Here is a 16081-nt window from a genome sequence, read left to right on the forward strand (position 1 = left end):
TGCATTTTTAAAATCGCTATTTTATTATCAAACATCGATTTTCGTATTTGCCTGATTTAAAAGTTGAACGTTGCGAGTCTTATTCAGGCGATTTAAATATCGTACATTGCGATTCTTATTTACGAGATTTAAAAATCCAATATAGCGATTTGTATTTACGCTCTTTTAAAACCCTATGTAGCGATTCGTATTCATGCGAGCTTAAAATCCTATGTCGTGACTCGTTTTTGCGGTTGTAATATCAAACATCGATTTTCGTATTTATACGAAATCCAATCCAATAAAGTAATTTGTATTTACGCTTCTTAAAACCCTATGTAGCGATTGGTATTCATGCGAGCTTAGAATTCTATGTCGTGATACGTTTTTGCGGTTGTAAAATCAAACATTGATTTTCGTACTTAAACGTGTTTTAAAAATTAGACATTGTGATTTGTATTTGCGCGGTTTGAAAATTATGCATCGTGATTCGTGTTTACGTGCTCTAAAAATTACGCATCATGATTTGTATTTCTGCATACTTTAAAATTCTATATAGAGTTTCATATTCACGTGATTTAAAAGCCTCATATCGGGATTCATATTGTCTCAATTTAAAAATAAGGCATGTGATTAATATTTATATATTCATACAATTTTAAAATTAATCATCAGGATTTATAATCACATGGTTTACAAGTTTAAAGATCTCACTCTTTTTGTCAAATTTTTGTGTATATATATATATATATATATATTCATTCATTCATTCATTCATAGGGGCACAAATGAAACCCGGTCACTAGTGTAAAGTAACGGTAACGATTTTATTACTCTCAAATGCAGTACATACTCATTACATACTCAAAAATATTCGCCAAAACTTTTGGCACAATTATCCCATTTCAATACTAGCCAGTTGATTCTATATTTAAAAGAGCTAGTAGGCTGCTGTCGGATCCTGTCCTGGACCCAATCATACACGTCGTCATCCGTTGTGAGTCGATGTCCACGAATGGCTTGTTTTAGAGGTACAGAAAGTCGCACAGTGAAACGTCCGGACTGTAGGTAGATGTTCCAGCGTTTCCCATCTAAACTGATGTAATGTCGTCTTCACCGCATTGGCCGAGAGAGGACAATAACTTGTGTGACCACCTTCTCTTCGGCGTGCAACCGTACTTTCGCTATGCAACGTCAAACGTTGCGCATGCGTCAGTCCCTCTTACCAATAGATGGTGCCGCGATGCAGGCAGTTACGTGGCTCCCCATTGCATATAATGCAAAGTTAGGCGGACTGACCAGGTTAATGACCCTCATATATATATGTAGATATACCGCATTAACTTATTGTTAACGTTAAATTGGCTATTTATTCAATGAAAAAGCCTAAAATTGACCTATAAAGTAGTAAATAATTCATATTTCTTATATCGCCTCGACATACTACAGAACTGTTACCTAAAAAGCTTAAATTCTGCCTAAAAAGTAGTAAATGCTTAATATTTTACGTATAGCCTGACATCCGAAAGAATGACTAGCAATTTCAGAAAATGCTTAAATTAAATGTTTCAGTTTTTCAATTTAATTTAAAGCTATTTTGTGAAACTACCGCTTATTTCTAAATTACAAAAATATGTTTTCTTGTTTATGTTTCCTGTTATGTTTCCATTTATTTTATTATAGTTTTCATAGTATTAATCTTTCATTTTGATACATATACATTGTTACTATTTCTATGTACGTAGTTTTGCCGTAAAAATAATACTTATAGTTTTTCACTTCAAATATCTCTTTTCGAATACCATACTAGATATTGAAAATATTATATTATTCAGTGCCACATAAAAAGGTTATTCTTAAAATTGAAAACATATTTTGCTAGCGTTCAATTCTCTGCTATTATGCTTAGAAAGTGAAGCGTACTTTGTATTGGATGTATATTATATATCATGCTTGCTTTTTATCAAATAAGTATCTGACCTGTAGCAGACATCATTTAATCATACTTTAACCAACAAAAAATACACTTCTAGCAAAGTTGTTAAATAAATATAGTATGCATTTTCTTTTATATATATACTGGGATACATTAAATACATAAACATTTGCGAAGCTACATATGTTCAGTGTACTATGTGATGCATAAAAAAAATGCCTTTAATATACGTCTTTAATTTCTTCAAGTTCGACAGTGAGGAATATACATGAGCATGTGATTCTCCCTTCACAGTCCTCAAGGTCATACAGTCATGAGTTCAATACGGTACTCTTGTATTAGTTGTAAGTATATGTCTTCTTCAGAACTTATAAACTTAGTGCGAGAGTGTCTGTGGATTTTTTCTCTGTTCTTCCTCATTTCTCTGGTCACCTTAGTAAAACACTCTTCTTTCAACACACTTATAGTTTTCATTCTTAAATTTCGGTAAAATAAAAGGCAGCTTTCTCTCCATCCAATTAACTGTAGAGTTTGTTGGATAAAAGCATGTTTTAATTTTACGGTTTACAAACCGTTTGCTACTGTATTGTTGCAAAACCAGGAATACAAAACTATATGATTTTTTAAACGTTTACTAAGAGCATTTTTTCTCAAAATCGTTAAAGAAGAAATTTAACTGGATATTGGGGATTGGACCTAGGCTTTTCGTTAGGTAATGTGCAGTGGAGTTGGGAGAGCAGGACACTGACACAAATGTTCATGTGGAGGGAATGATGGATGCATTGCGTTGTCAGCGTAGTAACTCGAACCTCCGTTCTCTCGGTCATGAGACGGGCAGATTAGCCCTCTCAGCAATAAAAAGTACAAAGCTGCTGCAAAGTGGCTTCATTAAGCATGTAAAGTGACTTCATTAATTTTGTTTGAATATGGTAAAATAGGAATAAAATAGATTGTTATTTAACCATTTTTTCTGAGAATTTCTAACAGTGCAGGTAAGCAACTTTTAGTGTTTTGTATTCACGCCTTCCTCAATTAAGTACAGTGATTTTTTTTTTACCGTTTACACTTTTTAAAGAATTTATGTTAGATTTTATGATTTTTTTTCTCATTTTTGATAAGGATTCTAAAAATATATGTTAATGTTTGTCTTTACAGAATAACATTCATATTCCTTATGTATTGAAGACTTAAAGTATGCATTTAATTTTATCAAATAAAAACTATAAATCTTCACTTAAATCAAGCAAGCAAACATTACTAAACTATACTTAACGAACAAAAACATATTTCCAGCATTCTTAAGATTAGAATTATGTAATTCACGTAGGCTATCTTACTTCCTTTTCATCATATGGATCTTCAGTTAAAGGTAATGATTTCCTTTTTTTGGCAACTCTTACCTTCCAGGGAAAAACACTCACAAGAAAATAAAACTTGGCGGAAGTCTTGAAATATGTCGGAAGAATCCTTAATCACGTTTAAGGGATAAATCTATATATTTAGTTTATCGGTGTACTATCCAAAGGCTAAATGTTTTCAACGCTGCCCATAGAATAAGAACGAAGCTAAGTGGAAGAGAATAATGATTGGTATTGATTTGTTCATGACTAGAATTTTGATGAGTGGTTCAAGAAGTTGATCCTTCGAACAGTTTGATAGCCCTTTAAAATGAGATTTACTTTTTTTTTGTCTTTTTTTTTCTTCTGTTGGAGGAAGCATTATGGCAATTGCATGATAGTTTTAGAAAAATGATTTTATGAGATAGCTGATTGTAGGAGCTAATCAATGATAATATTTGAAGTTGAACTGTTTTCCATTAATTTGATTCAAAAATGTATGTTTTCCTTCATAAGCGATACATTTCTTTGTTGTTTTTCATGGAATCGATAAAACGGTTTAAGTAGAAATTGACTTAATTTTACAACATGAGGAGACTTAGTGAAATAAATTTTGATTAAAAGGTTAAAATGCTAATTAATTCAGTAAAAGATTATTAAAAATTAGAAATCAAAAGATTATATATANTACAATAATACAAGAGTACTGTATAAATACAGTACTCTTGTATTATATATATATATAACGAAGTAAATAAATACAAGAAGACACGAAGAAAGTTAAGAAAAGCAATAAGTTTCCCTTTTTTTTTTTCTTCAAACTGTTGTTTGTTATTTTTTTACTTATTATTTCCCCCCTTTTTTCATATGTCTACTATTTTTCTTTGCTTTATTCTTCATTTTGATATATATATATATATATATATATTTATCGGATTTTGGACTTACCTAAAACCGCCATAACTCCTTAACAAATAGTCTGCTTTGCCTAAGTTACTTCTTGAACTATTGTAGTAAGTGATAGTGTAGGGCTTCTCTGTGCTACCGTTTGCAAACATGTTCGAAAACAATTCCGAATTATGATAAATCTTTTTCTTTTTCACCTATATTGTAAGAATATAGTATTCATTTCGCAGAGCAAAAATTAATGTCACGACGCAGAAGTGAAACTGAAATTAGGAGGAAATTTTCCATTATTCAAAGGTAGTATTCCTGTAAACTAGCTTATTTTTACGGAAATTTTTTATCTGCCAGCTTCATTGAAGCAAAAGACTCCCTCTGCGACAAAAGCTTAGGAGTGAGAGAATAAAATAATTAGAGAACTATACTTTTCTCAGGTTATAATTCATTTGCCCGGTTTTAAAAAAAACAAAACAAATAAAGGTAGCCATTCAAGAAATTATTTTTTGCATTTTATATCAGTAGAAATCAAAGTTATGTGGCTCGAACGTCATACAATGAATTTTCACTTTTCCTTAAATGACAATAATTTCTCACCAACAGTACTTTCTTGTCCAGCATTATAACAAATATAACTGTTTATAATCAGCATGTCTATGATTTCTTTCAGATGCAATAACAAATTTATATTTCAATAGGAACAAAACTAACTGCGCTACTGTAGTAATCGAATCTAAGACACCCAACAATTTTATGAAAACTGCTGAGCTTGAAATTTTTTTGCACTGCAAATCTTAATTCTCTGTTCTACAATTCATCTTCATAATATTTTCAGTACTGCAAAATCAAAACCAGACGTAAAACATCAGAAGTAAACGTTTTTCTTATAGGAGTGAAAAAAATGCACATTTTTTCTGTTTTAGGTATTTCCATATATATGTATTTTACTAATCAATAGAATTGCATGAAATTCGATACAGCATTAGAAACAATTTCAAAAAAAGTCACAAATGAAGAAGCTCACGTGTATCTTCCATAATGACACAAGAAATGGCAAAAAACGATCAAAATGAACCCAAAGGTGCTTCTCGTGTCAAAAAACAACACAAGGTAGTTTTAAGTTAGAATGTTTGTAAATAAATCATATGTTATCTTTTTTTCAAAAATAAAGGTTTTAAATTATTTTGTGCCTCATGAGAAATATTCAGCTTATCTAAAGAGTGATTCATATTCTGGAATATTGTATTCTAGTTGTTTCTACAAAATTCTATTGCTTGCTAATGAGTTAAAGAAAAAAATGCCAAGTTTGTTTCGATTAAAATTTTATTTTTTTATTTTTTTCTAAATTTTAGTATTCTGCACACTTTTATTGCATATTTATTAAAGCATTTACTAATAAATGTTTATTTATTTTTCAGTTAGGTTGGTATTAAATTGGTTGGTAAAAAAATTAAAAATTTTTAATCAGATTTTTTTTAAAATTTGTCTTATATTTTAGCTATTTTATGACATTCCAAATTAGTTTTTTGATTAAAAATTTTAAAAGTTCAAACTTTGCTAGTCAAAATATCAAATTTAAACTGACAAGCTATAATATGCTTTAATCGAAAAGAAATACCTTAATCGAAACAAGCAATATTAAATAATCATTTCAGTAGTTTCATAGAAAAACTACTTTTATGTGACCATGCAATATTGATATTATACGGAAAGAAATCCAGTAAAAAGAATCAGGTAGAAATTTTTAATGAATTATTGGGTAAAAGATCCATTTCTTTGTTTATTTATTTATTTTGAAGAGTGCTTGTATTGTTTTGAATTCATTTTATATTTAAAAAAAAAACAAAAATAACAAACAGATACCCAAAATATAAGAGTTTCTTAAAAAAAAATATTGAATCTTATAAAAATGATTTTGTTTTTATTTTAAGATTTTATAGAAAATACTATGCTAAGATGTAAAATCTCATTATAATATTATATTTCAGATATAATATTATAACCCGTGATTTTATTTGTTATAAGCACTTGTTTTTGTATGTATCAATAGTTTGTTTTTGGAAAGCATTGGAAATTTTTTAAAATTAAAGTTTCAATTTTTTTCAATTTTTCAAATTTAAAAAAATTATAAAATGTTTCTCGAACTGTTTGAAAGCAAGCAAAAAAATCACACTTATATGTTTCAAGTTTTTTGCTGTTTTTTTTTCTTCTCTTGAAATGATTATGTTTAATAATTTAGAAAAGTATAAGAACAGGATCATGGATAAAAAGCTATAGAAATTTCACCATCTTTTGAAGTTTGACATGGAAAAAAGCTCTATCTATCACGTCATAATTAAGATCAAAACAATATTTTTACTATTTAAAAAATAATTAATCCCATATATTTTAAGTAACAAAAAAAATCTGATTTTTAAGAATTTTGTCCATGCCACCTTTTAAAACTTTTGTGGTTTTATTCCAGACTGTATTTTAGATGTAATTAAAACAAATTGGAAGAAAATGCTAAACTAATAAAATCAGAATAACTTCAAGATTATTATTTTCAATTTTACATTTTTCAATATTTGATAAGTTAAGTACTCCCTCAGCAGCCTATAAAGAGACAGAACCACATCAATTTTGTTAAAATTGGTATGTCAGTGACAATATGTTCAGCGTTGCACATGATCCTCCTTTGTTTCCCAGATAAGCTAGTATCCATACATTTGAGACTGAGTGAGCTTCAAGCTGTTAATGGGGAACGAATCCTCCTAATTCATGATGACAGATCAGTGCCTTAAGCACTGAATAATCAAGACTGTCTTTTTGGAGTACACAAAAAACTTAATTTTTAAGGAATGTATTTAAAATGTTTTGCTTGATTTTGCCCATTTGTAAAAGTACATCATTTCTATTTTTTTAAATATTACGTACTAGTTATAAATTACAAATGCTCTCCAATAATTACAAATTTCAAATGCAACCTAATAGTTATGAATTTCAAGTAATATCTAATAGTTATAAATCTGCTGGATATTAATTTATTTGGTAAATACTATTATACTTCTCGACCCGTCTGTGAAGATTTCAATGCCATGGTTAGTTGGAAGAAATTTCCCCCAGAGCAACGCGAGAGAGTTTGAGGGATGAACCAGTTTGGGAGGTAGTAAGAGGTGATCAGGAAAGTACATATGATTACCAAGCCAATTGATGTCTTCTATCCTCTATTTCCAGATATTTCTTTTAATGTAAATCTCGTCGATGATTTTATAGTAGATTGGTTTTACCCCGGCCAGTATCTGGAGTGCATCAGTACTGACAGTCCTATAAGATTTGGTAATGGTAATAAGCGGAATTCTTTGAATTGATTTTAGTTTTTCTCTTATTTTGACTGTGTTTCTAAAACAGACACAGGCCGCATAGATGATGATTCTCTCGGTTGCCTGGAGGTAGATCTTCTTTAGAACATGATGGTTGAGACCCCAGGTGACTCTAGCAATCCTCTTTAATTTGTGATTGAACATTTGTACACGATCCTTAACTTCGTCAAGATGGGGAATCCAGGTGAGTTGTGGATCCAAGATAACACCTAGATACTTTAGTGTTTTCACATTCTTTATATTAGCGTTATCCGGAAGATCCATCTTGACACAAGGAAGTCTAGCAATTCTTTTGTTAGATTTTGGAAAAGTGATTAATTTAAATACTATTATAAATCTTAATCTTTAAAGAGAACTATACTCGATATTGTATAAAGAAAAAAATATCATAGCAGCCATATTTAGATGACTATCATATAACGTAATCCAAACAACCCACTTTAAATAAAATTAATGCGTTTAGGAGAATCATGAATGTAAATACTTTTATCTTAGAAATTTATCATAATATGTTTCAATTTGTAGAATTTTATTTTCTGACAGAGATTTCTGCATATTTCAATATTTTAAAATAAGACTTACAATGCGCCAAAATCCTTTCGAATCCTACTCTCGAGTTGACAAAAGATAATATGGCAAAAGAAAGAGAAAAAAAAACGCAGAATTGTCGTTCGAAATGTCACTTTAGAAAATGTCCAAGTTTTACCCATCCTCTCTATATCACTTTACTGGAATAAAATAAAGGAAACATGTGTGGAAATATATCCTACCATTTTTCAAAGTTTATGTTACGCAATTTGGAAGTGGAAAAAATACATAAAATGTTGAATGTTGCCTTTGAAAAAAAAAATCCTATTTTGAAGTTTGATAAGTTTCAGTTTAACTTTACTTATAAGAATGTAGAAAAATGTGAAACATTTATCTTACTTATAATTTAAATCGGCAGAATTCACATGTCTTTGTTCAAACTTTGTATTTCCATATGGAATTCCTCTTATGCTGGTCGCTTTTCAAATGTAATTTTAGTATATTTAGCTTTAATAAGATTTGCTTCTAAAGGAAATGGTTAAAATTATTACATCATTTTAGGATTATGGAAAGTGTTGAAATTTACGAAAATTTTAAAACCATATATTGAATATCTAAATAATAAATATTGAACATAAATGCTCAACTTTTATTTATTTTCGAAGCTAACAATCATTTAAAGCAATTTTTCTCAACAAACTCCCGAAACTATTAAATGCAATAAAAAAACCAAACAAATTAATAACGATTTCTTAATCTATTATAAAAATCAACGTTCACATTGGAATCTCACCAATTTTCCGAAAGTTGTCTTGCTTTATAATATGTTTATGCAACATGTTATAAGTTAACACAATGAAACAAACTAAATAAAATAAAATAAAAACTTAAGAAATAAGACAACAAAATTAGAATATATACAATCGCCTAGGTATGAATATTGATGTTTTTACATAACTGCGTATTTTCAGTATCTTAATCACTACGGATGCCCAGATTCACTAAAAAATATTAATAATGTGCGTTTTAGTTTAACTAACAGTTTCAAAGTGTTTTTTTTTAGAATATAAAGTCAGATAAGGAAGGGAAGCACATGCTCAATAAACTCTTATATCATATTGAATATAGGTTTGCAACACATAAATTATGTATCCACAATAATATCCACATTAAAATAGTTAAGTAATCGGCATTCGTAGGCAGTGAATACTGTAACGGCCCTTTTTATCAATTGTTTTTAGAATTTTTTTTAACACAGATTAGTGGCATCAAAAAAATATTTGAGATCGGTTATTATTAATATTTGGTGAATTAATATTAGAAACAATGAGGGGGGGTCAACGAAACAAGCTTTATCGGAACATTCAGCACTGAAGGGTTTGTTTTTTTTAATTATACCAACGATAGTGCTAAAATTGAAAAAGTTTTGATTCGGTGTGAAGCTTACTTTAGACCTTCGTCATTTCCAAAATATTTTGCTTTTCTCTTTTCTGAAACTTTAATTCCTATTTGAGATCCATGAAGTTTCTTTTTTTATACTTTATTTTTTATTACAAGTAGAAAATCGAACATTAATAGTGCTCATCACGAAACATCTAAGCAGGAAAAAAAATTTAAAATTACCGTACTGTACAGTAATGATATATTTCTAGTAAAAAAAAATTAAATCTGGTAATAAAACCAAAATGTACAGTATTCAAACTATTTATTAGGGTAATTTTCCATTTATGCTGTAACGGTTTACCAGAAATTCTGGTTAATCTGTAAATTCTATATTTGTTTTTACTACACATTTAATAAAAAAATGCAAAGCTGAAAAGTAAATGAAGGCGAATAAATGTTTTTATTCCATGCTCTAATGTAGTATGATAAAATTAAGAAATTTTATAACATTAATTACATTTTATCACACATTATAAAATTATATTTTATTGTAAATTTTAGCAAAATAATTTTAAAAGCGCTTTGGTTAATTTACCGAGGTTTTTGGCTTTCCCATACAATCACGGCAAATTTAATCTTATTCTGGCAGTTTTAACAATACTTTTTTTCCTCAGTGCATGCATTTGTAAAATTACACAATTTAAATAATCTAATACAACAAACTACAATAATAAATACGTTTTTTGTACAAACATTCTTTTTAATTATGTGTTCTAAGCTTATTTTTTCATTACGAAAATAGTTACAAAATTCATTTAATTAAAATAAGTATTGAAAATTTTTGATGGTTAGAACATTTAATTATTTAAATATAGTTAAAACTTGTATATATTTTTACGCAATTTGTTTCATTTGAGACGCATTATTAGGCCAATCTAATACAAAAATATTTATTTATCAGATCCGTTGATATTTTAGTTTGTTTTTAATGTTTTGTTTTAGGAAAACAAGTCTGATCAAAATTTCTAGCCTCCAATACGGCATTTCTCAAGGGAATTTTATGCTTAAACTATTTATAGTATTTATGCCTATATGTTTATTAAAATTACAGCTAATCTTGAACTAATATTTTTTATTTCTGTTTTTCAAGGCGTAAGCTTTTTTTTTCCACTTAGTCATGAAACATTTGTAAAATACATCAGTGAACAGAATTTTTAGATTTAAAAATTAAATGTTATTAAGACGTTTAATTTTTATTCTGCTTTTAAACAATTCTTACTTTCCAAATTCGAAACCTTTTTACTCGCATTATTTTTTTATTCTTAATGTAATAAACTATTTTATACTATTCATTGTGATAAATTTTAACTTATAATAATCATTTATGCATATTTCCCAGACATTAGAAATTTAAAGAAAAAAGTTTTAAGTTTGAATTATATCTTGAAAAATTAAGTATTGTTCTGAACAAAAAAAAACAATTTTATTTCAAAATTGCTCTTTTAAATATTATTTAATTATTTCAAAATTGCTCTTTTAATTATTTTATTGATATATTGAGCGTAATTAGTAACTTTTGCAATGAATAATTTCCGATGAAGACGTTATTAATAGTACACAGAATAATATATCAACATTTTTAAAATTATCTTTAAACTTTCAACTAGTGTCAATATCTTAACAGTATATTTGTTACATTTTAGAATAATTACAAAGGCTTAATACATTAGATTGTGCTACAAATTGTACAATTTACCGAAACAACAGAAGTAACTTAATTTACAATTCAGTTACAATCTATGTATCTTAAGCAGACAGGCGGAAATGTGTTTATTTTGACTATTTAGTGAAACTGCTAGTTAACAAATAACTACAATTGAGTAATAATGAATCTGATAAATAAAACGGTAAACATGTAAGTACACACTTGCTAGTCAGATAAAATTCAATTTAAAATTTATTGGTATGCATTATAAATAAGCCATAATGATTTGATGAATGCAAATTACTACTTCATGTTACAATCAAAATGATTCATGCAGACTAGTAAAATTTAATTACACAGTAATAATTAACAACAGTAGTTCATTTTCACAATTTTCCAGTAGTTAGAAAGACGCATTTAAAATATAGAGAAAATATTCTTAATTATTCGAGAACTTAATTAACATGAATTTTATTTTGTGATCATGAAGCTTATTCTACACTTAAACTTAATTTATTTTCAGTGAATTAAAAAATAAAAAAATTTAGACACGAAAATGCGGTTTAGAAATAATTGAGTATAAAACATACATAATAAATATTAGTTTTAGCCATTAAAATAAAGGCGTGTAATGAATGCAATTCTTTTCATTCATTTTAATTATCATATACATAAATAACTACTTGCACTCCTACAGTCTAAATATATTATATATAATAAGAACAAAAAAAAAGACACCAAGCAAGATTAAAAAATTTAGCGAAATTAAAGAGAAATGTGGATAACTTAGAAGTACGAAAAAATAAAAATAATGTGTATTCATGTGCAAATTTAGTTTTCTAATTTTTATATGCCATAAAATTTTTAATTGAATTTACATAGTTTCTATTTGTTTGTGAATCATAATAAAAATAATTAAAAAAACTATAAAAAATATTCATTACAGTTATTTTCATAAACTATATATAAAATTGTCTCAAAATACAAGCAGTATAACCATTTTAGACTTCATTCATTCCACTTCACGTTTTCTATTTGATAGAGGCAATGATCATATCCCAACCATCATATTCAATCATTTTGAATACAAGATGGATTTATCTGCTAATATTATCTTATTAAACCCAAATATCACAGCGTAATTTTAAATTTCATTAGACATTATATGTCCTTTTCGTGGCTATTTGATTAGCAATAATACCAGTTAACGATATTGTAAATCCCACTGTTGTTAGAATTTGGAGCGATATGGTAAACCCATTTGCCATTTTAAATATCGTTTTTAGTGTTATTTTTTTTATGTCATTTCTTGAACAAGCATTTTTAACTTTTTTTCCCTTTCCTGTTTTAAGACTTAGCTTGATTTTTTAGTGGAAGTCTATGAATGATGTACTAAATACTGTGTGTAATAAAAACTAACCACCCTGAATAACTTTTGATCTAATCATCTGATCTTCACGTTCTAAAGTTCTAAATATCAACCTTAATGCTTCGAATGGGTGCCCTCAAATATACTAACTAATTAGTGCACACGATATTTTAAATTACAAAATTAGACACAAAGGCGTACTCTATCTCTCAAAAAACCTATATGTCTTTTTCCGAGGGATTTCTGATCTCTAAAATATAGGAGGTTAGGATAGCGGACCAGGTTTGAACCCCTTAAAGTTAATTTTACTCTTTGCGTATTTCACCATATCTCGAACTTTTTAAACGAATTGGAATACTTCTGCACAAAATTTTAAAATTTGCTTATCCAAAGGTAATTCCGTAAAAAAAACTTTTTTTTTTTTTTACTTAATAGTCGAAATCATTTTAAATTGTAAGGTATACAATTTTTACATGATTTTAAAGAATGTATGTGAACAAAATACAAAACTTGAGATACGTTGGTTGAATAGTTCCAGACAAATCAAATTTTTAAAATACTTTTAAAAAAGTTTTAAATTTCAATTTCTCAGAACCAATCATGGCAAATTATTGAGAGTGGTTTGTGTTTTTTTCGCACTCTAACTAACGCACATAGGTGACACGTTGGTTGAACACCTTTCTTCCTTTCTGGTGGAATGGCATATTTGAGATGATGAGGTTTTAAAATCAGCTTCAAACTGACTTTTATTCTGGTATTAATTTACAGACTACTGGTTTTATTCTTTATTAATATTTAACCTAAAAAAATTGCAGGAAAAATTATTTCAGAACTATTCTCATACAAATAAATATTTTCATGTGGAATATTTAATACCATAGGATAAATCTATTTGTAACAAAAATTTTATAAGTGAATTTAAATTTATTCGAATAAATAAAAATCTTTTTCAGTTTTATGTCTGATATAAAGTTGGCGAGATATGCTTAAAGACCCATCATTCAAGGCATCAACATTTGAGAATTTCCTACTTATCCTCATGACTGCCGTCCCCGTATTCAGTGAGTATGAATATTATTAGAAAGTTCTAAATATAGATTTGTAATTATTTTGTAATTGCAAATATTTATATAGTTTTGCATATGGCTAAATATCTTAAACGGACCCTAAATAATTAGTTTAATAAGAAAAAATGCGAAAAAATCATGTAACTCTAATGTAATTTAATCATGTAGCCGACTTGCGATAATCTTGGCTACCATTTTAGGGAGAAAAAAGAAACTATTGTTCTAGACACTTTAATTTTCAGAGTAGTAGTATTAATATTTACGGAGTTATACGAGAATCGTCTTGAATCTTGAGAAAAGTTTCGAGGTTTCGTTGTCAAGCCTATATAAATAGGAGTGTCTGCTTGTAACTGAAGTAGTGTTCTGTCCTGAGTTAGATTATTGACTCGTCTGAGGCTGTAAATTTTGCCCTGCAAAAAATGACCAATAGAAATCAATAAAAAAATGTATTGATCTGTACGGGGAAATGGAACACTGATATCAGTAGAGTAGATCAGTACAATGGACTGGTCATGATATATTGATATCAGTAGAGTAGGTCAATACACTGCATTGGTCTAAATCAGTAGAATGGACTGGTCTCTACGGGGAAGTGGAACAATGATATCAGTAGAATGAACTGGTCTCTATGGGGAAATGGAACACTGATATCAGTAGAATGAACTGGTCTCTACGGGGAAATGGAAAATTGATATCAGTCGAATTTACTGGTCTGTACAAGGAAATGAGACACTGACATCAGAAAAATGGACTGGTCTAAGTTAGGGAAAACAACATTAATGTAAGCATATTATATTGGTTTAAACAGGAAAATGCAACATTGTTTATCTTTTTTAATATGCAAGATTTAGCTGAATTGGTCACCTGCTTTGTAAGCACTATGGTCAATTTTCTACTAGCTGCAGCCAGTGGAAAATTTAATATAAATTAATAAAATATAACAGGACAGTATAAAAATAATACTTATTTAAAGCATTTAAAAATGTTTTGAATATTTAAAGTTAAACACTGCTTAAGTGTAAGGATAAAAGAATTATATTCTAAAAAAACATACTTCCTTATACCTACAATATGCTAGTTTTAAAGTTAACTTTAATTTCCTTTTCACATTTCCAATTTAATTTTAAATATAATTTATCACTAAATTACATTTTATTGTTTAATNAAAGAATTATATTCTAAAAAAACATACTTCTTTATACCTACACTATGCTAGTTTTAAAGTTAACTTTAATTTCCTTTTCATATTTCCAATTTAATTTTAAATATAATTTATTACTAAATTAAATTTTATTGTTTAATATAACTATAAAAAGAAACTTAAAATGTGAATTCAAGAGGGTACCTTATTGGAAAAAATTCCTGGTATAAAAAAAATCATGCCGGCGTATAAAACACCGGTTCTGGTATGATACTGGATCGGGAATTATACCAGACCCAGTGTTTCATCAGCCGGTATCATACCGAAACTGGTGTTTCACAAGTTAGCAGGATACTGGCTCCGGTATAATACCTAAATTGTAGTTTCATTATCTAGTTTCATGCTAGAGCCAGCATATACTGGTACTAGTGTACTGTGCTCAGCATACTGGGATAGTGTTTTAAAAACCGGTTTATTCTTAAAACAAGCATAGTGTGTTACTACAGTTTGATACAGGAACGTTAGTGAGCAGCTCTGAACGGGAAAATAAAGCATTGATACACAATTGGGTAAATAAGTCAAGTCACCTGATTTATACCGATAAATAAAACACTGACATCAATTAATACTTTATCAAAAGCTATAGTTTGCATTATGTTTATAAAAACAAACTAATTTTTTTTAAGCTTCTTTATAGTTCATGAAATTTTTTTATACAATAAATTAAAATGTTAGAAAATTATTGTCAATAATTTTTGAATCTACAATATTACACAAAAAAATGTTTTGGAGCGACATTATAAAAGTACAAATGGATTCTTCAGATTTTATGAAAATGGAATGGGGATTAGAAATGTTACTTTATAGATAGCCAAAAACCTGACTAAAATAAACAAGTCAACTTATTGTTGTTTCAAGACCCCCCCCCACACACACGTTTGATATAGCATTCTGGTAGTTTCAAGTTTCAATACTTAAAAAAGAAAAAAATGACAGAACAATCTTAAAGTATACTATAGGCTTTAAATCCTTATACACACAAATGATATAGCTATTTATTTGATTTTTATCTAAACATAGCTTGTGCTAAGCATTTGTCATCTAACCAAATACGATAAAACTGTAAATTTGGCAACAAAAAAAATTGTTACTTTGGGGAAAGTCTTGGCGAATGCTGTTTTCGAACAAAAGGAAAAATTTATCCATTCATTGCTCATTTACTCCTCCCCAACAGCAAAATGACTCTTGTTTTGTATTTGCATTTTTATAAAATAATTCAATTTATAATAAATATGTATTTTGCTTAAAAGTTTGCTACTGAAAAAATCAATCATAAAAATTTTTTCAGATTTGCCTTTGGATTAGAATTTTGAA

The 16081-nt window shown here is 28.3% G+C and overlaps 1 protein-coding gene across 1 annotated transcript in view; it reads left to right on the top strand.

Annotated features, from left to right (window-relative positions):
• LOC107454874 (cell adhesion molecule 4) overlaps positions 1–16081 on the top strand; it is a 38938-nt gene that overhangs the window by 10298 nt on the left and 12559 nt on the right. The window contains exon 2 of the mRNA XM_016072207.3: positions 13453–13560. Within this exon, the coding sequence (XP_015927693.2) occupies positions 13482–13560 (79 nt within the window). The 5' untranslated portion in view covers positions 13453–13481. The remainder of the gene's footprint in view (positions 1–13452; positions 13561–16081) is intronic.

The sequence above is a fragment of the Parasteatoda tepidariorum genome, chromosome 1, assembly GCF_043381705.1.
Source record: "Parasteatoda tepidariorum isolate YZ-2023 chromosome 1, CAS_Ptep_4.0, whole genome shotgun sequence".
Lineage (NCBI taxonomy): Eukaryota > Metazoa > Arthropoda > Arachnida > Araneae > Theridiidae > Parasteatoda > Parasteatoda tepidariorum.